This window comes from Dermatophagoides pteronyssinus, unplaced genomic scaffold (assembly GCF_027571235.1).
Source record: "Dermatophagoides pteronyssinus isolate colony J.1.1.1.1 unplaced genomic scaffold, Derpt_VIB-CSIC_2022.12 sq0003, whole genome shotgun sequence".
Lineage (NCBI taxonomy): Eukaryota > Metazoa > Arthropoda > Arachnida > Sarcoptiformes > Pyroglyphidae > Dermatophagoides > Dermatophagoides pteronyssinus.
Genome location: NW_027461527.1, coordinates 497,027 through 522,964, shown reverse-complemented (window position 1 = coordinate 522,964; position 25,938 = coordinate 497,027). Strand labels below are relative to the sequence as shown.

Below are 25,938 nucleotides of genomic sequence, written 5' to 3'. Positions count from 1 at the left end.
ATCAAATTCAATATAATACAGCTATTTTTTTTTCTTTCTCTTGGATCTAATTGAATTCATAACAAAACCAAAACAATTGATTGATTGATTGATTGAAAATTCTAAATTGTTTTTCAAATGAAATTAATAATATTTGATTATTATTATTCGTTTGTGTGGTTAATTCAGCTGTATAAAAATGGTAAACACAAACATAAAATGGATTATCATATGGAATTTTTGTTTTGTTTTGTATGTTTTTGATTATCGAATGTTATACATTCAACAACAAGTGGTGGTGGCCATTTAGAAAGAATTCTATAATCAGAAAAAAACATCGAACCAAAAAAGGGCCATCTCTTAAATTCATTCATTTAATATTTTATCGATTTGAAACGAGCAAAAAAAAAGAGTGAAACGAAAAAAAATCAATTCTGAATCGCAAAAAGCAAAAAATCTAATCAAAGGTGTGATAATCAAGTGAAAAAGAAAAAAAACAATTATCAATTTTGTTCGGTCGACGACAGCCACTCAATTTTTTTTAAAAAAAAAGTTTTGTCAACAACGGCCTTGATTCATTGTTTTTTTTTTGTTTTGTTTACACGAATCTTGATATATAGTCAAAACAAAATCAACATAGCCAAATAATTGTCTGGAATTGAAATGAATACTGATCATCAGCAGCATAATATTCGAATGGCAACTAATGTTACAGGTAATCATCAACATCGACGATTATCATCACCACAAATAGCCATTACAACCAACAATGATAACAACAACAACAACAACATGGATCTAATGAATGAAAAGACAAAAATTTTTTGCGAACGTATATCACAAGTATATGATCGATTAAGAAATGATTTTAAACAGATGCGATTATCAGCGCAATCTACAACAAACACTGTGGATAATAAAGGTTAGGTGGTTAATTTGATTTTTTTTTCTTTGATTAAAATATTTCATTTTCCACAAACAGATGTAACATTTATCGATCAAAATAACAACGATATTGGTATAAAAATATCGAATCAAAATGATAAAAAATTATCAAATGAAGATTCAGAATTGGATCAACAACAACAACAACAACAAGCTCCAATTGAACTAAACGATCCATCATGGCAAGAAAAACTTGATAAACATCTTGAATATTTAACAAATCAAATGTTTCGTAAATGTTTACAACGTAATGGTTATAAAACTAATGATAATAATTGGTTTATAGCAAAAGGTGGTTTTGGTTCAGTATTTCGTATTGAACGTGATGATAATCGTTATGCATGTAAAGTTATATCGAATGTTATGCAAAAAATTCAATCATCACAACAACATAAAAATATTAATAACAATAACAACAACAACAACAACAACAACAATGTACTGAATACAACTAAAATGCGATCTCGATTCTATAATGAAGTTAATATTATGCGTCGTGCTAGTCAACATGAAAATATTGTTACCCTAATTGATTATTTTGAAAATGATTGTTCATTGAATGAAAATCAAATTGTTGACAATCATTGTGATCCGGATCAATCGGCTGGTGATGAAATGGCTTTACAACAACAACAGAAACAACAGCAACAACCATTATTTAAATGTTGTTTTATCATTATGGAATATGCAAATTCTCAAACATTAAGTCATTATCTGAAAAAATATCGAAAATTAAACGAAAATATTTGTCGATTAGTATTTGCCGATATGATTAGTGCCGTACGATATCTACATGGACAACGAATTGTACATCGAGATATAAAATTAAGCAATATGCTTTTACATCGTCCTGCAAATAATAATCGACAAAATGATCGTTTTAATTTTATTGTTAAATTATGTGATTTTGGTCTTAGTACATTGGTTGATCGTAATGATGAAAATTTGGAAAACAACAATCGAAATTATACGAACAACAACAACAACAATGGTAGTAGTAATAGAACTGATGATGAACGAGAAATATTTTTCAAACCAGTTGGAACATCAATCTATATGGCACCGGAAATATTACGTTCATATTATTTTTATTCAAAAAAAGATATCGATATGATTAGTCCATATTGTGCATATAAAGGTGATGTTTGGGCATTAGGTGTTTGTCTTTTTTATACATTACATGGTTTTTATCCATTGGATGTTGTACGTTTTAATACAAAACAAGAACGAATTGAAGCATTAAAACAAATATTTGAACCATCAAATGAATGGCAGCAGCAACAACAGAAATATCATTGTAATAATGATTCATCATATACACGAACATATAGTAGAAATATAGAGAAAAGATTACGAAATTATAATTATCGTCTTAGTTCTAATTGTAGAGATTGTTTATCATGGATGTTGGCCGTACAACCATCAAAACGAGCTACAATCGATGAAATTGGTGAACATCCATTCATAGCTCATGCTTTTTATAATAACAAGAACAACAACAACAACAACCGTCGTAACAAGGCATATATTATCTGAAGAAAAATTTGATCATCTCTATTAAAAAACGAAAAAAATGCCAGAAAAACATAATTCTCTTTAACAAAAAAAAAAAAAAAAAATTGACGTAAGCCGATTTAGTTCACATAGCAAAAATTAATCGCTCAATTAACGGTAGAAACGAAAAGTGCTCGTGTTGTGTGTGTGCGAACCATTTACCAAAAACTGACAAATAATAGTGATGATGATCATATCACGCCAACGGCTCATTAATTTGATCGTTTTTTCGTTTTCGTTTTGTGACGACAATGAATCACACACACACCTTACACGTATTTTCCATTGAATTTTTGATGATGCAGTTCGTTGTCCACATTCATTTTCTTGACCACACGATTCAGATTAGTAGATTTTTTCATTTCGAGGTTAATAGCCAGGTATTGCACATAATAAGAAGAAGAAATGAGCTACAATCATCATCATCATCTGTAATAATATAGTTAGACAATTAGTAACAAGCTTGTTTTCAGAAAAAGAAAATAATCAAATGAATTATGGTCTTCTTAACTAAGAGTGTAAGCTTCTTAAAATCATTCGTTTTAAACAACAAATTTCTCGGTAATTTCCAGCTTTTGATCTCTATAATCAGGTGTTGCGTGAAATCAAACAGTTTTCTTGCAAAAGACTATATGAAAAAATGAGATCATCATCATCTTGATCATTTGTCATAAGGTAAAACGGACTAAAAATGTTATCAGCATGTAGCCGCCATATTCTTTGAATTGATCAAATAGTTTAATGTGTGTGATGAATGGATCAAAATTGGTTCCTGTTTACATTGAAAAAAATAAAAATTCCATAACCAAAAAAAAATGTGTCAATCACACACACACATCAGCAAAAAAAAACAAATTATACATTCTGACATCTTAATTTATATCTCGATTCAAAGATCCGATCGATTCGAATATATCGAATGAATGGTTTTTGGATGATGATGATGATGATCATAATTGATGATAATTTTCACCTTACCTTCGTAAAGAAAAAAAACAAAATTTCATATTTGAAAAAATGAAAATGATGATAAATAAGAAACTTTATGAATGATGATTTCATAGTTCCGTGATCACTATTTGGATGAATATGTAATCCCAAATAAAATCGGCCAATATCACACACACACTTAACAGGGACAAATTATATTTTGTGTGTGTTTTGATCAATCAAATTCAAGATCAACATGTGGTTGAAAAGTAATAATAACAACAATAAATTGACCGGTACGAGTTAAAATAGGTGTAACTTAACACACATCTCTATAAAAAAAACATTTCATAGGTATGTGTGTGTGTGTGTAGGTGTATTTATGACTTGATTTGTTTGTTATCCTGTTTTTTTTTACCTGAGAATTTCAGAATAAATAAATTTTATATGGAAAATATGATGCTGCAAAATGAAACGGTTTGTGTTTACGTTTTTTTTTCGATCACAAATGAAATTCAGTTACATCATTTTAAAATCGATTGATAACCATGATATTAGGATTGGCTATCAAGACGCCAAAACTTGACTTAGAAAAGAAACACATCAACGCAGGAGCTAAATAAACAAAAATTTAAATTTTAAATTTAAATTTACCATTACTTCTAGACACTATTATCATTCATCATTCATTCATGTTGATATAGTCAAAAAAATGAAGAAAGAAAATTAATTCACTAATAATAATAATAATATCTCAAGGTTCATCTTCATTGAAACCCAAACAAACAAACATAAGAAAAGAAAAATCTCAATTGACTTAAAAGCGTTAAAAGTTAATAGAGTTTCAGACAACAATTTTTAAGAAAAAAAAGGTGATAGATAAAAAAAGAACATACAGAGAAAAAGAGAGCGAAAAAGTCAATATTTAATTTTTAAATTAACACACACCGGCCACTCAAGAAAGTAAAAAAAAAGGTAAACAATACATTCATGGTCAAAAGACGAAATGAAAAACAATTCTTCATTTTAAGAATTTTTATTTTTTGAAAAATGAATTGTAAAAATAGAACGAAGAATAATAAATTGATCAGGTTGTAACACGATCGATCAATTTTGATTTTTTCATTTTCTCTCTCTCTCTCTCTCTCTCTCTCTCTCTCTCTCTCTCTCTCTCTCTCTCTCTCTTACTCGCTAAAAATCCATGGTTATAAGAATAATTATTATGATCACTATAATCATGTGATTCTTTTCTCTATAAAATTTGGGAATTGGATGGGTTCGGTAAAGATTGTGATTGATCGATCATCATCATCAAAGATCAATGATATTTTTTTGAAAACAAAAAAACATGTGTTTGGTCATTTCTGGTCAATAAAACAAAATCCAAAAAGATGATGGTAGTCTTTCTTTATCACTAACTATGCTATTAATTTGTCAAAAATGTGTCAAAAAAACTGATTTTTCAACTGTGAAGAGACAGACATACAGACAGTAATCATTATCAGATTGATATTGAAATTAATTACAAACACACCATATAAATAATAACGTCAAATGGTCATGGTCAATTGATGATCAATGTGTGTGATTATAAACATTGGCGAATGGCAATTTATTATTATTTGGTTATATATTGAACTGTCATTGATAATGATTGGTTTTTTTTCTTCTTCTTCTTCGTGATCTTGACAACCTTTAAAAAAAATCATTCATGGATCAATAATCAATAAATTTGGATGTAATAATAATTGATAGATTTTCACCAGAAAAAAATATATATATATTGAGCTGTCAAATGATTAAATAACTTTAGATAGTTTTTTCTCGGGAATGATGATGATAGTTTTCATAAAATTTAGAAAAAGTTTGTTACCTTTTTTTTGCCATTTTCATGGTTAATGATAATACAGACATTGGGAGATGATCAACAAGGTGATGTATGTGGATTTTTTATTTTCCAGAAAAAAATCAACTAAATCCCAACTAATCAATTAATTCCTTGCATCTTATGGATGATCTGTAAGACATCAACTAAAACAAGAATAAAATTGAATGTGAAACGAAAAGAAAAAAGAAGATTTATATGAATAGATAAGATTTGCAAAAAAAAAGAAAAAACAAGATTGATGAATATTATCATCATCCTCATCTATTGAAATGAATTAATGAATTTTTACCTGAAATGAAATAATTGCAAAATATACACATTTGCATTAACAAAAATCAATCGAATGAATTGAATATGAATGTTTTTTTTTCGTTTTGGTTGATTGTAAATTATAATTCAATTAATTGATGCTACTGTTGATGTTGCTGATGGAAATTGAAATGAAAATTGGTTTTTTTCTTTGGCACCCATATCACCAACATTGCATGATCATATTGTATCCAACAGAGGTAGTTTCATTAAATGAAAAAGGTCATTGTTAATTAATTTTCTGCAACAAAAAAAAACATCATCATCATCAATCAGATCATAGTTGTTGCTCTATTTTCAAACTAACTTACCTGTTCATCATCATCGATTTGTCACATTTACTAGATAAGTTTATTATTTGTTTTAGAGAAAAAAAACACCTACGTAAACGAAAAAATTATAAACACACCTTTATTACCTGTTGCCCACTCATTATTTGTCTTACTCATATTTGATTTGATTAACATTCGATTTTATTAATTCGAGAAAAAAAACAAAATAGGAAACGGAATAGGTGGAAATAGTTTTCAAAGAAATTTCAAATGCAAAAAAATTGCCAAAGTTAAAAAAAAATCATTAGAATGATAATAAGGTGGAAAAAAATTGATTTATTTTTCTTCTGCCGTTGTTGTTGTTGAATTTTAAATTAACAAAATTGTTAACCAAAAACAACAACAACAACAAAATGTTAACAAGAAAAACACCGTGTTGAGCAGGTGATGATAATCGACGATTTCAAAATGAGAGCCAGAAGAAGGTGTTTGAGGTTCATCAACATTATTATTGTTTCTGAGTCCTTATTTTTCCCCCCATTCCCCCAACCGTTATTTAAAGATCACTAATTTTAGCAATGAACTGCACCTATCACACATACCATTATGAATTTTTTTTGTTTTGATTTCAGGTAAAATGTGTGAACAGTGTAATTGACTAACCAAAAAAAGAATTCAATCCCCTCTCCATGATGAACCCGAATGTTGTCGAACCAATCGATCGGCTAATTATAATTTTTTTTTTTTTTTTTTGGAACAATGTGTTGTGAACAAGATCAATCAATTCCGTCATCTTTTTTTCGAATCATAGCCTGTTTTGAATTGATTTTTTTTTGTGTTCACCTCAAACAACAACAGCAATCCTGATTTTTGGTTGTCAAGTTCCAACAACAAGAAAAGTCGATGAAAGTTGTCGAAATCACACCTCTCAATAGTCAGTTTTCTTTTTCTTTTTTTTACTGACTCATCAGGATCAAAATAGTTGCCAAATGTTTTTTTTTTTGCCGCCGATTGATAATGATCGATATCATTATATACCTGAGAGAGAAAGAAAAGAAAAACTTTTGATTGTATTTTTTTCCCTTACTACTTTATAACAAATCAAATCAAGGCTAAATTTCTGTCTGTCACCTTTTTCTACAATTTTTTTTTTTTGAATTTTCCATTGTCATTATCATCATCATCATTGTGTTTGATGATCATCGATTTAAATGGAGCCAAACAAATGATCAGGAAAAATTGTGCAAAATAGTCAAAATTCCCGCCTTGAGTTAATTGCAATTTTAGTAGTTTTTGTATAAATGGAAACATTAACACAGAAAGGGAAAGGTGAATTTTTACAAAAAGATTTACAAAAATCAAGAAAAAAATGGTTTGTTCACAAAAATAGTTTATAAGAATTTTTTTCCGCATTGAAAATTATTTATTGATTTTTTGGGGTATTGTGGGTGTTTTTTCTGTGAAACATTCATTGAAACCAATAATATCACAAACACAAAACAATCAATGAACTGAAAATATCATTGAAATTTGGCGGAAAAATGGTTAGAAATGCAAAGAAATTGGTTGCGGTACATTGTCTGGTTGTTGTTATCGTCGATGAATGAATACCCAAAAACTACCACTCTTAAACTTGGAGAGTTTATATCCGAGTGTGTTTGAGAGTGAATGAATTGAATTGAATTGAAAAAAAAGACTACTTGTCACATTTAACATACAATCGATATACTCATTATTCGACTTATTGACTTCTGTTTCGATGAAAAATCTGTAACGAAATAGCCATTTGGAGGCTAAAGTTTTTTTTTGATTCCATGAGGGTCATAACTAACCTTTTTTTCTTTTGCTGATCAAAAAAAAACTGTCATCAAAGAAAGTGTCCATAACATTCATTTTGAACAAATTCATTATTGAATGGAAAAAAAGTCAGTCAGTCACAGCCAAAGAGTGAAATTCAATTCAATTCAATTCAGTTTAGTTTTCTGGAAAATTAAAAAAAAAAAATAAAACAACCCGAAACCAAAAACTGTAATTCAATTATTCGACACACAAACAATCATGACAATTGACACTCTTGATGATTTTTTTCTTTTTCTTCTTCTTTTTCCCAGTTGACAAGCCATTTTTTCGCTACTTGTTTTCAAATGGTTAGTGTGTGTGTGTGTGAATGGATGATTTAAATCAATTTGATCACCAGAAAGAAAGAAAGAAGAAAAAAAACTTCCATATGTTGTCGTTGGGCATGATAAATTCTCTCTCTCTCTCTCTCTCTTTTTCGCTTTCAATTTCCTCTCTCTCTCTCTATTATTCTCAAATTATCATAATTTTTCGTTAAATAAATGTCACATTCATTCGATTCAAACAATTTATTATTATCGATCGATCGATTTTCAATAATAATTATAAATAAATGAACAGTGATTTATCAATTTGATTAATTGATAAATAATTTGATTTTTTTGGGGGGAGGGGGAATTCTGGTTGTTGTTGTTAAGGTTGGATAACAATTGACCTCCACCCTGTAAAGCTTAAAACAACATCTGCTCACAAGGAATATATGGCACTGAAGAATTTCTTTCCAACAAAAAACAAACTAACCGGATTCATGCGCTACTGGCCTACTCTTGGTTAAAGTTGATTCGTGATCGACACCTACTTATCACCTGGTCGGTATCATTCAAATCAAAATTTTCGTTTTCAGATTTTAGCACGAATTTTTTTCAAAAAACAAAAATATTTACGTTTTTTTTGGTGGAAGCGTCAAACTGTCGAAAAAAAATCAAAATCAATGAGATAATGATGATCGAATTTGATCGTGATGTCAAAACACCGCTTTTGATTTTATTTGGATACATACATACATGTTTAGTTTAGTTTAGTTTATTCGAATGATTACATGATAAACATACTTGATAATTGGTCGATAATTTGATGATAATCATTGTTTGTTATGTTTGATAATTAGTTTTGTTTAAAATGAATTTTCAACAACAAAAAAAGACGAATTCAATCGTGACCATGAATACATACATTGAGTTCACACCACACACCCGACCCAAAATGACCAATGTTTTTTTGCTTTTCTTTGGTTGTTTGTTTCCCCCTCACCATTTACATTCATCGATTTTTTGTTTGTTTGATGATTATCACCACAATGATTTGATGCCGTGACCAATTTGGGTTAAATGAAGAAAAACATTTTTTTCGCCAATTTTTTTTTCGAAGTTAACATATGGTTGGTGACCATTCACATGTGTGTGTGTGTCACCAAACACATTGTAAATGTACCATCAAAGAAATGATATTCATTTAAATAAATAATACAAACTTTGACATTCCAGATTTTTTTTGTCGATCCAACCAAAAAATGATCTGAAACGAATCCAAATTCGATATGGTTCATCAAAAATGATAGTAAATTTTTGCAACAACAACCAAAAAAAAAAAAACATTCGATCGAATGAATGAATGGACATGACATATGTGTGAATACGATACAATCGATTATCGAATCAATGGTGCTCACCTTTTTTTTTTTTTGGTTGTAACCAATATGTTCCAAACAATAATGCGAAAAAAAATCTAAAAGAATTTCATATTTTCAATGATTTTACTTTTAAATTTTGATTATCTAAATTGTCAATAAAATACTGATGAAGATGATGATGATGAAAATCGATTTGGTTTGGTTTCCCACAAATTGAGACAAATTGATGCCCCAAAAAAAACAAAATACTAAGGCCTGATATTTATCGAGAATAGCCAAACAAAAATTATTTGACAACCATAAACAACAGACAAGTTGTTGTTTTCGTTATTTGGAAGTTAAGTATCAACTTTATGGTTAAAGTTAGTTGTTTACCTCTCACCAAACAAAACTACCTTACCGAATCGATTTTCACTTTTTGTTGTTGTTTCTTTATTCGCTGTTGTTGATTGCTTCGATCATCGTTTGATTTTTTTTTGTTTTTTTTCAAGTGAAATTTCAAGTATTTCAGAAATTAGCAATTAAGAGATCAATGTTTTTAAACGATAATTATATTGGTATTATCAGTGTTGACATAATAATGATGATTATCTAATCTAACAACAACAACAACAAATTTTTTTTTCTTGTTTTGTTACATAATAATTCTAGGGTTCCAATAATGATAATTATGAAAAAAAACAACCCTTGGGCTTTTCTTTTCCTATCTTTCTTCAAACACATTCCATTTATGTGTAATATCATTACGTAATGACAGGTTGTCATCACTTTGTTGTTGTTGTTTCGAAAAAACATTTTCATCAAAATTTATAGTTCCAGAAAAAAAGAAAAAACAGGGATGATTTGAAATATATTTTTTCGTTTATAGAGTCACATTCTTGTTTTTACAGGTAAAAAATTAAAACTCATTAATAAATGATGATGATGATCAAGTGTCAGGTAAGGTCCTGTATTCTGTATATGAATTGTCCATAATTCACTGATGATGATGATGATAAAGTATTTAGAAAGATAATTCTTTTTTTCCATTTAATTTTTTTAGGTGCTTAACATGCATAGTGGAAAGCAAGAAAGAAGAAAAATGAAATTCCTTTAATAAAGATTGCAATTTAAATCAGGTTAAGCTTATGATTTATGCGATGATGATGATGGTCGACTAAATGATGATGAAAATTCAAACAAAACAACAGAAACTTGGCCCACGCATCTATGTTTCGTTTTCTTGAATAAATTTCAGAGCGAAATGAAATAAACGAGAAACAAAAAACACCTTGTTAAACAAAATACTTATTATTACAAGTCATCATCATTATTCTGATGCATGCACGCACACACACACATTAACACCTTGCCATCATCATCAACAAGCAATAATGTTTGCAATGTTTTTTTTATTCACTAATGTTTTCAACATCAATAGAAGCAAAAATGCATGCCCATAATCCACGAAATGATGATGATGATTATGATGAGACCACAATTGTTATTTTTTGGTAGAAAAAGCGGATACAACCTGTGATGGACCTTGATCAGCTTTGATGAAAATTACCTTGTGTTTTGTGATAAGCTGCATCAGCAGTTTATTGAGTATGGTAAACGATGACCAATCCCTAATGGATATCCCATTTTCCTTTGGGGGGGGGAAATTGTAATTGGAAACCTGGTTGATCAAACAATGTTTTGCTTTGGTGTTGAATCACAATAATAATAATAATGTGTACAATATGACCAGGATAATAATAATAATTTAAAGATGATAATTTGTTACAAGATATTATTATTATCAACAATTTCTTTTGTTCAAAGATTATAATCATGGGAATGGTGTGTGTGTTTGTGTGTGTGTGCACAATTAATCATCCATCTCCTTGATGAAATGTTCAAACAAAACAAAATGAAATAATCAAAAGCATCAGATATGGGAAACCAAACCTTTAAAGAAAGAGAGAATTTTCATAATAATCAAAGATTATTTGGATAAGAAACAAAAGTTTATTTTATTTATTCAAAACATTTCATTACATTTTATATTTTATTAAAGATTTTTTTAGATTTTGGTTCATTCATTCATGTTTATAATTATTGTTATTATTGTTATTTTGTTGTTGTTGTTGTTGTTCAACAATATATTGTGGTTCAATATCCTGTACATCTAAATGATAAAGATTTTTCTGATCAAACAATGTACTAATTATAATTTTCAAAATAAATATTGTCCATAATAAACTAACCATAAATATTATCAATAATAATAATATTAATATATAACCAAGTATACTCCAATCAAGATGAAAATTTTCGGATGCAAATAATACCAGATCAGGTATTATAATCAATGGATAACGATATAGGCGATTATATAACCAAAGCAAAACAAATATATAGAAAAGAATACGACGAATTTGATTACGATTTTGTTGAATGATTGGTAATTGAAGTTTAATTAAACATTTACTAAATTGCATTAATAATGTATCCTGTCCAAAAAGATATATCATAACAATACCATTTAGATAATTTTTGGTCATATAGCCTAATATTAATAATAAAATTGTTGTCATATGATGAATGAAATAGATTGGTGTAATATTTTCACTTGCATAAACAAACATCATAGCATATGTTGAATCAATATAAAAACTTGTTTTAAATGCATAAATAAAACCAAATAAAAATGGTATTGATTGACGATCAAAATCCAGCCAAAATTGTTTTGTATTAATTAAACAATTTTCTTTTACAATAATAATCCATGTTATTATAAATGTTAACAGATGACATAGAAAACACCAAAAACATTCATAAAATTTTCTACCATCTTTTTCAGCAATCAAACCAATACGTATAAATCTTGATACTAATTTTAATATTATTTTACTTCGTATAAATGATAATATTGATAATGTTATTAATAAAATGAATATTGATTTAATGAAATAATTATTATCCAAAAATAATTTCCATAAACATCGTTTAAATAGTTTAAAAACAGTTGTATCAATTTCATTATGTAAATAATTTGGATAATCAATAAAAATAAGTCGTTGAACGGAACAGAATTGATTCCAATAGTTGAAAAAATCGTTGATCATTATTTTTTTTGGATTGAATCACATTTATCACAATTGAATCACAATCACATAGATAAATCGAATGAATTTTTTTTTTTTTTTTGGTTAAAATTGTTTCGATGTTCTACATTGATTATCAGGTGATTTGAAATGGAGTGATTGAGCTATTTTTTCCAATTATTATCCCGAAAAGAAGGTTTATTAATGGAAAAAAATACCGAATCGAATCATAGTTGAATCATTTTGATCACGTTTTTTGTACTGTTCATTTTTTTCACTAACGTTATTGTCACCAATTTTTTTCCCCGATTATCATTCAACTAATCTGGCGACAATGTAGGTAGGTGGTTGGCTAACTGAATGAATTGTTTGTTATAATCTTTCTCTTGTTTGAAGAGTGGAACAAAATAAAAAAAGCTCTTAAAAACTGAATATATTTTTCACCGAAATTTCGGTTTGTTTGTTTGTTTGTTTGATTGAACCACCATGGATTAAGTGACCATAATGCAACAACCAATATAATAGCCAGATTAGTGATAGTTTGACACCATACCAATAGTGTGGTCGTAGAAAAAAATGATCAATTCAATGGATGATTATTTGTCATCAAATGAAATACTATTATTCTAAAAATTAAAGGCGGGAAAAAGATTATGATTTGAAAAATTAAACCCTGCCATCTATGATCAAAAATAAGCAACTAGAACGCCAATTTATGAATATTATCAGATCAGATTATCATCATCATCATCATCTGGCCGACCATACATCATCATTCTGTTTTGTTGTTGTTGTTGTTGTTGTTGCAACATGGAACATGTGTTAAAATCATTGATTGGAATGAATAATGAATTGAAAGTAATATTCAAGTCATCATCATCTGTTCATCATCACTAAAATAACCGAAATTCCATTCTCACGCTCAAGTCTGTTTCGTTTCTTTCGATCAATCGATAGCGAAAGAAACATTTGAAAGAGAGAAAAAAGAAAGATTTGACCATGTTACCTGTGTGTATGTATGGTGGTGGACCACCGGCCGTAAAGACATTTGTAGAAAAAAAAATGAAGAAAAAAGATTGAGGCCAATCAAACATACACACACAGACCTGGCATCTGGCATATGGTTGGTTCCATGCTTTTTTCCTCAGTTTCCAGAAAAAAAGAAAAGAAATTACTCTCGTATACGGTCAATCGGAGAAAACGAGCAAGTGTGTGTATGTAGTTCACAAAACTCAAATGATGGGCTAACCGATGACCTTTTTTGAAAAAAAAACAACGAGAGAAAAAAAACGCGTGTAACCACACACACACACACCGAATTGTTCACGAGTAACAAAAAAAAATCATTGAAAGATGGATAAAATTTAAAAAATTTCACGTTTTTTCTCCCCAATATAGTTCAAAACAAACGAAAGAAATCTTGATGATGAACCCAGGAAAATAAGGAAAATAACCAAAAAAAATAGGTAGACCAAATGGAAAAAAATTGAACCTGCATAAACAACAAAACAAAAATATTTTTCCCATTCAAGATTGTTTTTTTGTGTTTGTATGGATCAAAACTGTCTGGATAAAAAATTGTCTTGATCGATGGCTATGATGATGACCACTGATGATGAATCTTTGATGAATTATCGTTAGACAAAACATACAGTTGATTAACAATTGTTTGATGGTAAACATTATTATCATCAACATCAACGATGATGATGATAAACAACGATGGTGGTCTTGGTTTTTTTCAATTTTTTTTTTTAGTTTTCATTTAGTTTTGGTCTATAAAATGATCAACAACAACAACAATAACAACAAAGATCGATGATCAACAACAACCCACAACAACAACAACAACAACAACAACGACTATGATGATGATAGATGTTTTTGATGCGGAGGTTGATTTATAATTATTGTTTTTTTTTTTTTTTTGTTTACAACCCTCACCCCCCTCTTCATCAACAACAAAAAAAAGAAAGAACAGGAAATTTAAATTTGTAAATTTGTCTCCATAATGATTCGAAGGTGTGTGTGTGTCTGTGTTACACAGAGAAAGTTAATATTTGGCGCTTCTGATCTGCTTAATAATGATAATCCATCAATGATGATGATGGATTTCAATGGAAAATTGTTTTTGAATTTTAAATTTCGTTTTCTTCGCCAAGCCAATTTCAATGTAATTAGAATTTTGCTTCAAAGAAGATTTACATCCTTATGATTGTTCAATGATTTGATCGAAAAAAAGTTTTGATCCACAATCCTGAATAATGTAAAAAAAACAACGCCTTGAATTGTTTTTCTTTCCATCATCATCATCATTATATTAACAATGACCAATTTAGTGAAAATAGAAAAAGTCAGTAGCCATTGATATGATGTAAGGTGAAAAGCGCCAAAAATGAAAATTCAAGAATAATGGAAATTCCAATCCGAAGAGAGAGAAAAAGGTAAAAAAAATTCTTTGTTTAAAAAACAAAGTTATCCTTGTCAAAAGTAATTAGCCAATGACTAGTATAAGATAACGATTTAATTGAAACCTACGCATTTCTTATCATTTCTTTTTTTTTTTTGGATTTTTTTTCGAAAAAAAGATAAGATAAAGTGATTTGTTGTTGTTGTTGTTTGATGGGTGAATCGGTCCCGAAAAAAAATGAAATGAAATAAATTTCAAAGAAAACAATGGTTTTTTTTCGGATATTGAAATCTTGTTTTGTTTTTTTGGGTCTGGCCATCGTTGATGATAATGGCCATCATCATCATCATTGATGATTATTGTAATCAGCTCTTGTTTTCTTCGGAGAAAATAGGCTTGTTTTGTTTTTCTCTGAATCTTTTGTTTTGTGTTATACTTTTGGGTGTCGGACTGGACACACTTAACATTGCCAGAAAAAATTTTCTTCAAGATGATTAACATCATCATCATAATCACTGAAAAAGATAAGAATTCTTAGTTGTTTTTGGTGAAATTATTTCTCTCAATCTGCAATTTATTATTATTATTACTTTGACTGCTGCTGCAGTAAAAGTAGATTAAATTGGGCTTCTGGAATCATCCATTGGAATTATTTTCTTTCTTTGAAGCTGCTTTTGGACAACATCAACATCAACAAATAAATAAATTGACAAACAACAAAGGACCAAATATCTACCTATCACACACTGTGATTGATTGCTGTCAATTAATGGGACAATTTTTCGTTTTTTATTACCGAAAATTATACGGTACTTTTAAATGATGATTATTCATTCATTCATTCATTCATTTTCTTCTTGTTCTACGCAATGAATGTGAATTTTTTTTATTTCTGTTTAAATTTTGGATCATATTAACGCAAATAAGCAGACAGAGACAGGTAAGCAAGCAATCAAAATAACACTAAAAATTTGTCCCGACTAATCTAAGACTAAAGAAAACTTTAAAAAAATTAGGTCTTTTGATTCCAAAAAAGTCAAGCAATTATCCAATTGGACAACAAAAAAATCAGTGATGATCATCTTGTTTTTTTTGTTGGTTGGTTGCCATTAAAAGTTAATGGCATTTTATTTCTAAAAAGACGAAAGAAAAACAACAACAAGATTTATTGCTCCCCATTAAGCTTAAATATATGACCAGCAAGCCATCAATCTATCTATCTTTTTCTTTTTTGGAGATAAAAATAGCACCCGTTTTTGTTGATTTGTTTATTGTCTCTGTGACCCAAGACCATGGTTGTTGTTGTTGTTGTGATTCCTAACTAGTGAACAACAACAAGAATAATGTACGAATGAAATGTTTTGGTTCAATTTTTTTTTTTTTTTTTTGATGATCGTTGATGGTAAATGGTCAAACCATTATGATGATGATCATGATCATGATCATCATAATCATCATCATTATCATGATAAATGTTTATCGATTTTCTTTTTCTCTTGCAAAAACATAGAAAATTTAAAATAATTGTTTGAACCATTAAATTGATTGTTTGGCCCATAGTTTTTTTTAAAAAAAGTTTAATTTGATTTTTAAAAAAGTAATGTCGAAAACCTGGTGATCATCATCATCATTATTGGTCGAAAAATTCTTTATGAACATTGAATTGTTGTTGTTGGCATTGGTCAGCAACTTATTTCAACCGATAAATAATGATAAAAGGAAAAAAAACCGATGGCCAACTTGATATTATTCTTATGATTATGATGATGATCATTTCTCTTTTTGTCAAGTTTGGTGTAAATTGAGCAATTTTTTCGTTTCTTGTTAAATCCATGCATGATTTTTTTTCGACATTTCCATAGAATCTGTCACATTTGAATAGGAAATTTTTTCTTTTTTAAAATTTCACCTATGAAATTTACGTAATAATAAATTAGTTTGGCAGAAAGATTTCATGCTGATTACTCAACTGGATTAAATTCATTAAAAAATTACGCACATGGAAATCAGGATTTGATCAATGAATTTTGATTTTTGCTTATTTTTTGGCTATTCAAGGGAAATTTTCAAGTTTTTTAAATTAATTTTGTTTTTTTTATTTTTTCATCATTAAAATCCACATATCACCAATCATCAGCCCAAGTTAAGTTAGGATAAATGACCTTCGTTTAGAAGAATGTCAAATTCAGCCAAATCACAGAGAAACTGATGCTGAATTTGAACAAAAAAATCATGATCCACAACCAAAAACATCAAGTCACGAATAATGCGTTTGTTTGATCAATAACAAAACAAACAAACCAATCAATTGTTTTAGGCGGATTACCTGGTATGGAATGGATCTATTTTTCACGTGTTCGTGATATTAACAACAACAACAAAATTAAATAGCAATCAGATTTGTTGTTGTTGTTGTTATTTGATTCAACAACAACAACAACAAATTATCTACAACAATTTTGCTTATGTTGGCCACGTGCAGCGTATTTTTTCTTTCTTGGAAAAATCGATTCATTTTTTCACAACAAAAAAAAACAATTTCGTGCCAATCTAGACCAAAAATAAAAGTTTCATTTTCCAGGTAATGGATCACCCAAGAAAAAAAATCATTTACATACTCCATCAAAAAAATAACATTGACTATCGATCCACGATTGATTCTCATTAAATATTCATAACTTGTCCAAAGATAAAAAAAAATGATAATCATGCAAATGATGATTGATAGGATCATTATCATCATCGTCATTGGCCACCACCATCATCATCATCATCGTCAATTGACGTTTTTCGAATCGATTATCAGGTTTTTCTCTTTACTTTGAATTTTTCTATAGTCTGATTATTATCTTATGGAAAATTATCTTTTCGCAAATGATTGGAAAAAAAATTCGATTCAAACCAACCAGCAGATTCTTGAAAGTAGCTAAAAAATCAATCGTTTTTTAATTTTCAATTAGATTCCTTTTTTAAATACCCATATGGAATGAATAATTTTAGTTACGAAAAACAGAAAAAAAACAATGAAAGACTTTGGTGTACAGGGGAAAAAAACAATGGCAATTATTTTTCAATTAAACTTTTCATTTTGTTGGATCAACAAAATGAAAAAAAATGAAAAATTATCGTCTATGACGATAATCATTGTAATTGATATGATATGAATTTTCGTTGTTTGAAATTAATTTTCTACCATCATCATAGTCGTCATCGTGTAAATAGAATCTGTTTACCTAGAAAAATTCATTCATTCATTTGTTTCATCAAAACTTTTTTTGAAAAAAAAACTAAATTTTTTTCATGTAAATCGATCATTTTTTAGCTCGGCAGGCAGGTAATCGAATGCTATTTTTTTCCTGTTGTTGTTGAGGTGGTCCAGGTGCCCACACGAACATTTCCAAAACAAGGTTGAATGATTGAAAAATGATAGGTAAAAAATGTCAGAATGTCATAATAAATTTGAAGGGAAAAAAATTTTTTTTGATAAAAATTAAAATTCCATAGAAAAACAAACAAAAAAATGGATAGTGAATTTCGAAAAGTCATCATATATAAAAAGGGTGAAAATTATTTAAAAAAATTTTAAATTAAGAATCGAAAAACATTTGTTCAAATTCAGTGAGAACAAAAATGTCGCTAATACGTTGGTTTGCATTGGAATCGGTACCGTATAAAAATCTAGATCATTTTGGCAATTATCTACGACAAACAAGACAAATTTATCAATGTAGAAAAATTAATCAATCATGTGAAGCATCTTTATTGATCAATAAATTAATTGGGTTTCAGATTTTACAATTAATACGTTATGGATTTCTTTATGTATGGCCATTATCTGAAGAATATCGTATCATTATGTTTGATATATTTCATTTATATAATATGAGTAGTACAATGAATTTATTGGCAATTTTCTTAACAATATTGGGTATATATCTTCTTATAAAACTTTATTATAAATTACCACCCAGATTTTCATTATTAATTGATCGTATTGTATTCAAACGTGATTATCGTTTCTTTCTAAATAAAAATCATAAACAAAACGAAAATGTTTGTGATTATATTCGTCGCAAATTATTGGAATCAATAATACAAAATCAATTGTTTGTCATTGGTTTAGGTTGGTGATTTTAAATTGTTTTAAAATATTTCTTTTTTAAATAATAATTCCGAACCAAAAAAAAAAAAAATAACCCCCATTACAGATCTATTTGTACTATATTCACTTTATATGGGTATTCAATTTGTTACTTCATTCGAACATGATTATTTTCTAATTATCGATCATAATTCAATATCATCATCAACAACATCAGTAATGTTAACCATGGCTAAATATTTACAGGCTGCCCTAAAAATAATCATATTATTTACCAATATAATCGTATTTGGTTGTGCAAATTTTATGATGGCACATTGTTATATGTTTCTGATCTATTTGTTTATATTTATGGCCACTACATTTTTCCTAAAATTAGATCAAGTTAATATGATTTTAGAAAAGGATAAATTTTCAGCTTTAAAACAACAAAATATTCTAAATAATCGTCGAACATTATCACGTTTTCTTTATTTACATGGAAAAACATTAGATCATATTAATCATATTAGTAATTTTCAATCCGATCTATTTACTGGTTATATAATTGCAAATTTACCAATGAATTTATTATTAATTATAACAACATTTTTTCTACGTAAAAGTGAAGAAATTGTAGCAAAAGGTTTATATTTTTTCTGTACAATTGTTATTATTCAACACTTTATTGGATTTTTTTTTGTTCATCTAATTTGTTCAATTTTGACTGTACGAATACATAAATGTTCATTACCATTAATATATTGGTTTGTACATAGTAAATTTGCATCAACAAGATTACGATTACGTTTATGTTATTATATTGAACGTATGCATAATAATAAACGTATTGGATTAACATTAGGTGGTACACATGTTATTAGTATTCGTTTCTTTATTCAGGTAAATTTAATTAATTGTTTTTAATTTAATTAATTTAATTATTTTGTTTTTCCATCAATTCAATGCCAAATATAGTTTCTTTTATTCTATATACAAGGTTTATTAATGACATATTCATTGCTTAATTATGGCAAATTTTGAAACGAAAACAAAATTTAAAGATTACATAGAAAAAAAAGAATTTTCTTTTTTTTTCCTGGATCAATTTCGACCAAATCGTTGTTGACGACGATGACGGCGACCTTAACTTGTATCGATTTGTAACAAAATATAGATTCTTATTTTTCTTTCATTTTCTTTTCAAATTATTTTCTAGTTTAATCAATAAAGAAATTCTTTCATAATAGAAATTCAAGTCATATGTTCTTATAAGGTGTAAAGAAAACTTTTGAAAATTATTTTCCTTCTGTTTGGAGTTGAAAAAAATAATTCACAATTTTTTTTTTTTCTGTACATTGATTCCATTTTTTCTGAAAAAAAAGAATTTGAAATGTCTAAAGTTTTTTTCTTTTGATTGGTACATTTCAAAAATTCCATAAATAAAGAATAAGACAATAGCCAAAAAAAAAAAAAGAAAAAATATGAAATCATTTTGTCTTTGGTTGTGGATGATAATGTTCATGATGAAAAAAATGATTGTTGAATTATTTCGCAAAATGTTATTCATACGTTGGATTGTAAAGGAAATAATTCCTTATAAAAATCTTGATTATATTCAAGAATATTTACAACAACAAATTGAAATATCGAAAGATCAAAATTCTAATATTGGACGTTTAATATGGAAATTTATCTGGTTTCAATTTTTTATATTGATACGTTATTTATTATTATTTATACTGCCATTAAGTGATGATCAAAGAATTTTAACATACGATATATTCTTCATACTTGACATTCATTATTCAATGAATTTGATTGGTATTTTTTTAACAGCATTAGGAATGTTTCTTATCTATAAACTTTATATTGATATGCCTAAAAATATTATACGTTTAATGAATATAATATTATTCAGTACGGATGGTAGTGGTAATCGTTATTTTCTTCAACAAAAACATAAACAACAAAATATTTGTCATTTTATACGAAAAAAATTACTTGAATCAATCATACAGAATCAAATATTTTTGATATTATTATTTATGTTTATATTGTTTACGATAAATGTTTGTTACAAAGAAATTCTAACATTTATTGCTACTTCATCAAAAATAAATTATAATAATGATTATAATTCATTTGAATTTTGGATTCAATTTATAAAAATTTTAGGTTTTATTCTTTGTTCATCATTTAATTGTTTAACATTTGATTTGGCTCAATATTTATTAGCTCATTGTTATATAATGTGTATCTATATTTTTACATTTATAACATGGACATTATTTCTTAAATTAGATCAAATTAATTTAATTTTAAATAGAAATAAAACTATCAATGAAAATCATCCACGTTATTATAGCCGTATTGTTAATCGTTTTATTTGGTTACATGGACATACATTTATACATGTTAATCATTTTTGTAATTATTTATCTGATTTATTTTCATCATATATGATTGCAAATTTTCCAATGAATATGTTATTCATTGTAACAACATTTATTATTGAAAATAATGCAAATAAATTTTATTCATGGAAATTTTTTGCTTTCGGTGTTATTGTACAACAATTTATTGGATTTTTTATCATTCATTTAATCTGTTCATTATATACAATTAAAATACATAAATGTTCACCAAAATTAATTTATTGTAGAATACATTTTCCATTACAACCATTATCATTACGTTTACGTACTAGTTTATATATTGAAAAAATTCATACCAAAAATCAATATGGTATTGTATTAGCACGTACTAAAGTTATTAGTATGATTTTTTTCATTAAGGTATGTTTTAATTGATATAATTCAATTTCAGATCAATTGATTCCATATTGATTTATTTTCTTCCATTTTTTCCACTATATAGTTTCTATTCTTTTATATACAAAGTTTATTACTTATGTATGATCTATTTAATGACTAAAGCAACAACAACAAAAAATCAAAAACTTTGGAGAAAAGTATTCATCAAATTGAAATGAAGATTCCGAATTTGAAGGTCACCAACAACTATCGATTTCGCAAATTTCGATTATGCACATAAAACATTTATCAAATTGAACAATCAAAAAAAAAAAAGAAGAAAAGAATTACAAACAAACCATCGAATCGTTGACAACGACAACGATCATCATAATAATAATAATAATATCGATCTGTGTAAAGGTTGAAAAAGAAAGAAAAATTTCTAATAAATGATCAATAACAATTTCATTTTTTATTTATTTTTTTGCAATAAAATATTTATTCAAATAAAAAAAAAGGTTCATTAGTGGTTGGAGAAAAAAAATTCTCATTTATTTTTGGTTGAAAATCCAGGTTTTTTCTCCTTGCATTCGTTTCACAATTTATAAAGAATGTAGTAAAAAGAATTTTGAAGTCATTTTTCATTTGTTGTTGATTGAAGATCATAGATTTGTTCAAAAAAAAAAAAAATGTTGTTTATACGTTGGTTTATGAAGGAAATGATTCCTTACAAAAATGTTAATTATATGCAATCATATCTTCATTATCAAAACGAAATAGCCAATAATCCAGAATCTGAAGCTAACCGTCTTTTTAAAAGATCAATTTGGCTACAAATGTATCAATTAATACGTTATTTCTTTTTATTTTTATTGCCATTAAATCAAGTTCAAAGAACTTTAGTATACGATATATTCTTTCTTCTTGGCTTACATAGTTCAATCAATTCGATTGGAATGTTTTTAACTGCATTGGGAATGTTTCTTAGCTATAAACTTTATATTGAAATACCTGAAAATATTATACGTTTAATGAATATGATATTGTTCAATTCAAATGGTAATGGTAGTCGTTATTTTCTTCAACAACAACATAAAAAACAAGATGTTTGTCATTTTATACGAAAAAGATTGCTTGAATCAATCATACAGAATCAATTGTTTATTGTGCTTTTATTTTTGTTTGCATTGTTTACAATAGATATTTGCGTTAAAGAAATTCTATCGTTTATCGCTTCATTACAAATGAATTATAATGGCGATGATAATTTATTTGAATTTTTGATTCGATATTTAAAAATTTCAGGTTTTATTCTTTGTTCATCATTAAATTGTTTAATATTTGATTTGGCTCAATATTTAGTAGCACATTGTTATATGATGGTTATGTTTATATTTTTATTTACAACATGGACATTATGGATAAAATTGGATCAAATCAATTCAATTTTGGATATAAATAATATTGCCGGTGAAAAACATACACGTTATTATTATAGCCGTATTGTTAATCGTTTTCTTTGGCTACATGGACATACATTAGATCTATTTAATCGTCTTTGTCAACATCAATCGGATTTATTTTCAGCATATATGATTGCAAATTTTCCAATGAACATGTTTATTATTGTAACAACATTTATTATAAATGATGATAAAAATAATAAATATAATCAATGGAAATTTTTTGCTACTTGTTTTATTTTTACACAATTTATCGGATTTTTTTGTTCTTCATTTATTATGTTCAATGTATACAATTAAAATACATAAATGTTCAACAAAATTAATTTATTGTAGGATACATTTTCCATTACAACCATTATCATTACGTATACGTACTAGTTTATATATTGAAAAAATTCATACAGAAAATCGTTATGGTTTTATATTGGCTCGTGCTACATTGATTAGTATGTTTTTCTTCATACAGGTATGTAAAATTCAATATGATAATCATTCATAATTCTAATTGATTTTTTTCTTTTCATATAAATCTCATTTCCATCTTTCAAAAAAATTAAAACAAATAGTTTTTAATGTTTTATATACAATGTTTATTACTTATGTATGATCTATTCAATTATTAAATCGCTTGAATCATCATCAATAATCTAGATGAATAAATGACTTATACACACACACACACACATGATTATCATCAGATTATTTTTCATCGACATAATAAACAAATATTACCTAATAACAAAAAAAAAAAATGGCAACTAATCTCAATTAAATTGTCTTGTTTTTTTATGGTCAAAAAATTGTTGTTGTTATTATTATTATAATCAGGAAAGAAATATGAATAAAGATAACCAAAAAAAATCCAAACATAGTGTATTTGAATTTGGCCATATGTTTATCGATGGACAATGGTCATGCAAAATATGCAACGTATAATAATGAAATCTTGACATTAATCCCTCTATTTTGATGATTTCAAAAACAAATTTCAAAATATATTGTGTGTACGGGAAAAAAAATTTCCATACATTTCCCTATACAAACGATAATCGATTATTATTATTGTTTTTTCCCTTATTCATCATTCTCAAACTAATAATGTTGAACATAGGTGGCACTGTACTGTAATAACAGACTAATAAAAGGAAAATATTTCAGCCAAAAGAAAAAAAAATGAATAGTTTTTGACATATAAAAGAACAATTCAATCCAAGATCCGTGGACCATGGACCATTGACCAATCGATAGAATGAATGCGGGAAAAAAATCGAACCAAACTGGAACAATAAACGGATTAAGATTTTTTTTTTTCTTTTTTATTATATGTCCAAAAATTGTTATGTGAACTGGTTTATGGAAATCGGTGGCATTTTTTTGCTTTTCTTTTGATTTGAAATGATGATCACAATATGGAAGAGAAAAGAAAATACTTTTAAACTTTTATTTCAACCATCTGACCATGTCTATATATGATGATGGTAAAGGGAAAGAGAGAAAAAAAATTACAAAATTTTTTAGTAATGTTTATCATGATTATCAAGGTTAATGGATTCTCTAAACTTCTGTTATTGAATGATAATGGCGATTATGACTTTCATGACCAAAAATAAAGGTCAAATCATATTTCATCAAGATTCTGGATTCATTTCGGATAGATATGGTAGATGATTTTTTTTTCTGTGTTTCTCTTTAATTGATTAGAAAATTTATCAAATTTCAGTATTCATCAATGATGACATTCAAGTCATTGGTTTCAAACTTTCTCCCGTTTTTTAAAAAAGTTTTACTTAGTTGTTATCTAATCACAAAATAAAATGGACGCAACATTGATCATTGAACACCGTATGTCGAATCGGTGTTAAAAGCATTTTCAAGCTACCAGCTTTTTCTTTTTTTTTATCATGATGATCATCATACCTGTAGACATCATCATCATCATTGACGGTTTGAAACTTTGAAAAAATATCATTCAACATTGGAAAGTCAATAAGGATGATAAAAATGAAAAAAAAGAGAGATAAACAAAAAAGAGATTTTCATATGGAATCATATATAGAGAGTCTAATTGAAAATCAATAGATCGATCAATCAATCAATTAGTGTTTGTAATGCATTTCAAATCAAAAATCTTGATATGGTTGATCTTTCCATTATGAATCAATCATTTTAGTCAATAGCCAAACCAATAATGTTCAAAATGTTGTTTCAAATAAGAATTTAACATTAGCATATGTCGATCATATGCGTTTGTTTGTTCGAGGAATCAAATATCCATGTTGTTTCTGTTTTTTTTGTGATAACAAGTGATAATGGTCAATATGTTTGTCGCCAAACAGAAACAACAAGATGATGATCTCAAAAATAAACGAAAAACATATAGAAAGATGGTTTCCATGTGTGTTTATTTATATATGATGATTTCGGTATGAAACATTGACCATTTCGACATCTGTGACACATATGATCCAGACTAAAATTAAAAGATAAAACAAATTTCTTACAGTTTTTCTTTTGCAAAATTCATATTATAATTACATTGGAATCTGATATGAACAGAATGTTTTTGTTTTTTGGTTTCAAACAATTAACATATTGAACACAACACAATCTATAAATAATTTATGATAATTTTAAAATTTTTCTGAAATCAAAGGATTTAATTTTGATAAATAATCATCATTATCATGCCGGAAAATAAACAAACGAAAACAATCCAGGCTATTTTGTTGTAAATGATAATGATTATGTAGAAATAGGGTCGAAAAAAAAATTGAGCAACAAGTGTAT

At 27.4% G+C, this 25,938-nt stretch overlaps 4 protein-coding genes and 3 long non-coding RNA genes across 10 annotated transcripts; 4 read left to right on the top strand and 3 right to left on the bottom strand.

Annotated features, from left to right (window-relative positions):
• Positions 1 to 199: 199 nt before the first annotated feature.
• LOC113791279 (uncharacterized) lies at positions 200 to 2,561 on the top strand. Its single transcript, XM_027341035.2, has 2 exons — positions 200 to 901; positions 962 to 2,561. The coding sequence occupies exons 1-2, from the start codon at positions 643 to 645 to the stop codon at positions 2,458 to 2,460; spliced, it is 1,758 nt and encodes a 585-aa protein (XP_027196836.2). The 5' UTR covers positions 200 to 642; the 3' UTR covers positions 2,461 to 2,561.
• LOC142646339 (uncharacterized) lies at positions 2,451 to 8,919 on the bottom strand. 2 transcript variants are annotated; one of them, XR_012847291.1, is made up of 7 exons: positions 8,787 to 8,919; positions 8,619 to 8,709; positions 8,476 to 8,540; positions 5,917 to 5,985; positions 5,586 to 5,846; positions 5,282 to 5,439; positions 2,451 to 2,907 (listed from the first exon to the last, which is right to left on the bottom strand). It is a non-coding gene; the product is annotated as an uncharacterized LOC142646339 (long non-coding RNA). The 2 variants fall into 2 exon arrangements; XR_012847292.1 differs by lacking the exon at positions 8,476 to 8,540.
• Positions 8,920 to 9,332: 413 nt separating this feature from the next.
• On the top strand, positions 9,333 to 11,426 carry LOC142646340 (uncharacterized). 2 transcript variants are annotated; one of them, XR_012847293.1, is made up of 2 exons: positions 9,333 to 9,701; positions 10,407 to 11,426. It is a non-coding gene; the product is annotated as an uncharacterized LOC142646340 (long non-coding RNA). The 2 variants fall into 2 exon arrangements; XR_012847294.1 differs by having other exon boundaries at positions 9,333 to 9,726.
• Positions 11,369 to 13,799, bottom strand: LOC142646338 (uncharacterized). 2 transcript variants are annotated; one of them, XM_075824971.1, is made up of 2 exons: positions 13,611 to 13,799; positions 11,369 to 13,061 (listed from the first exon to the last, which is right to left on the bottom strand). In XM_075824971.1, the coding sequence occupies exon 2, from the start codon at positions 12,454 to 12,456 to the stop codon at positions 11,428 to 11,430; it is 1,029 nt and encodes a 342-aa protein (XP_075681086.1). In that variant the 5' UTR covers positions 12,457 to 13,061; positions 13,611 to 13,799; the 3' UTR covers positions 11,369 to 11,427. The 2 variants fall into 2 exon arrangements, with proteins under 2 accessions (XP_075681086.1, XP_075681087.1); XM_075824972.1 differs by lacking the exon at positions 13,611 to 13,799 and having other exon boundaries at positions 11,369 to 11,516; positions 11,596 to 13,482.
• Positions 13,800 to 20,461: 6,662 nt separating this feature from the next.
• LOC113791383 (uncharacterized) lies at positions 20,462 to 22,026 on the top strand. The gene is made up of 3 exons (XM_075825032.1): positions 20,462 to 20,861; positions 21,105 to 21,724; positions 21,830 to 22,026. The coding sequence occupies exons 1-3, from the start codon at positions 20,462 to 20,464 to the stop codon at positions 21,845 to 21,847; spliced, it is 1,038 nt and encodes a 345-aa protein (XP_075681147.1). The 3' UTR covers positions 21,848 to 22,026.
• Positions 22,027 to 22,404: 378 nt separating this feature from the next.
• On the top strand, positions 22,405 to 23,774 carry LOC113791382 (uncharacterized). The gene is given in 4 exon segments (XM_075825031.1): positions 22,405 to 22,744; positions 22,991 to 23,406; positions 23,408 to 23,617; positions 23,718 to 23,774. Coding segments are annotated over 4 exon segments (1,023 nt in total).
• Positions 23,775 to 25,427: 1,653 nt separating this feature from the next.
• Positions 25,428 to 25,915, bottom strand: LOC142646335 (uncharacterized). The gene is made up of 2 exons (XR_012847288.1): positions 25,687 to 25,915; positions 25,428 to 25,621 (listed from the first exon to the last, which is right to left on the bottom strand). It is a non-coding gene; the product is annotated as an uncharacterized LOC142646335 (long non-coding RNA).
• Positions 25,916 to 25,938: the final 23 nt, after the last annotated feature.

Excerpts from the sequence above, each read along its gene's own strand:
- LOC113791383 (XM_075825032.1), top strand. The coding sequence starts at position 20,462 with ATGATTGTTGAATTATTTCGCAAAATGTTATTCATACGTTGGATTGTA. Across the intron at positions 20,862-21,104 it reads ATTCAGTACGGATGGTAGTG|GTTTTATTCTTTGTTCATCA; the intron begins GTAATCGTTATT and ends TAAAAATTTTAG.
- LOC113791279 (XM_027341035.2), top strand. The coding sequence starts at position 643 with ATGAATACTGATCATCAGCAGCATAATATTCGAATGGCAACTAATGTT. Across the intron at positions 902-961 it reads AAACACTGTGGATAATAAAG|ATGTAACATTTATCGATCAA; the intron begins GTTAGGTGGTTA and ends TTCCACAAACAG.
- LOC142646338 (XM_075824971.1), bottom strand. The coding sequence starts at position 12,456 with ATGATCAACGATTTTTTCAACTATTGGAATCAATTCTGTTCCGTTCAA.